We start from the raw sequence: 200 nt of genomic DNA, 5'->3' as shown, positions 1-200 counted from the left end.
CGGCCGCTGGTGCCTGCCGAGCCAGGCCCCGCTGGCACCTCGGCGGGCAGCGCCGGGCCCCGCTGGCACCGGCCAGGCCATTTACCTGCTTCACCTTCACGGCGCCGTGGTGCGGGCTGCGGCTCCGCCGGCCGCGCGGGGACCGGCTCCTCCGCCCGGACTTGCTCTTCCTCTTGGGCGATCTTGAAAACAACGAGAGG

At 74.0% G+C, this 200-nt stretch overlaps 1 protein-coding gene across 1 annotated transcript in view; it reads right to left on the bottom strand.

Annotated features, from left to right (window-relative positions):
- SNIP1 (Smad nuclear interacting protein 1) overlaps positions 1-184 on the bottom strand; it is a gene marked incomplete at its 5' end in the record, with an annotated part of 2,211 nt that extends 2,027 nt beyond the window's left edge. The window contains one exon of the mRNA XM_029087490.1: positions 86-184. Within this exon, the coding sequence (XP_028943323.1) occupies positions 86-184 (99 nt within the window). The remainder of the gene's footprint in view (positions 1-85) is intronic.
- Between the last annotated feature and the right edge of the window lie 16 nt (positions 185-200).

Source organism: Antrostomus carolinensis, unplaced genomic scaffold (assembly GCF_000700745.2).
Source record: "Antrostomus carolinensis isolate BGI_N321 unplaced genomic scaffold, ASM70074v2 scaffold44681, whole genome shotgun sequence".
NCBI classification, from domain to species: Eukaryota; Metazoa; Chordata; class Aves; order Caprimulgiformes; family Caprimulgidae; genus Antrostomus; species Antrostomus carolinensis.
This window is presented reverse-complemented; position numbering and strand designations above follow the sequence as displayed.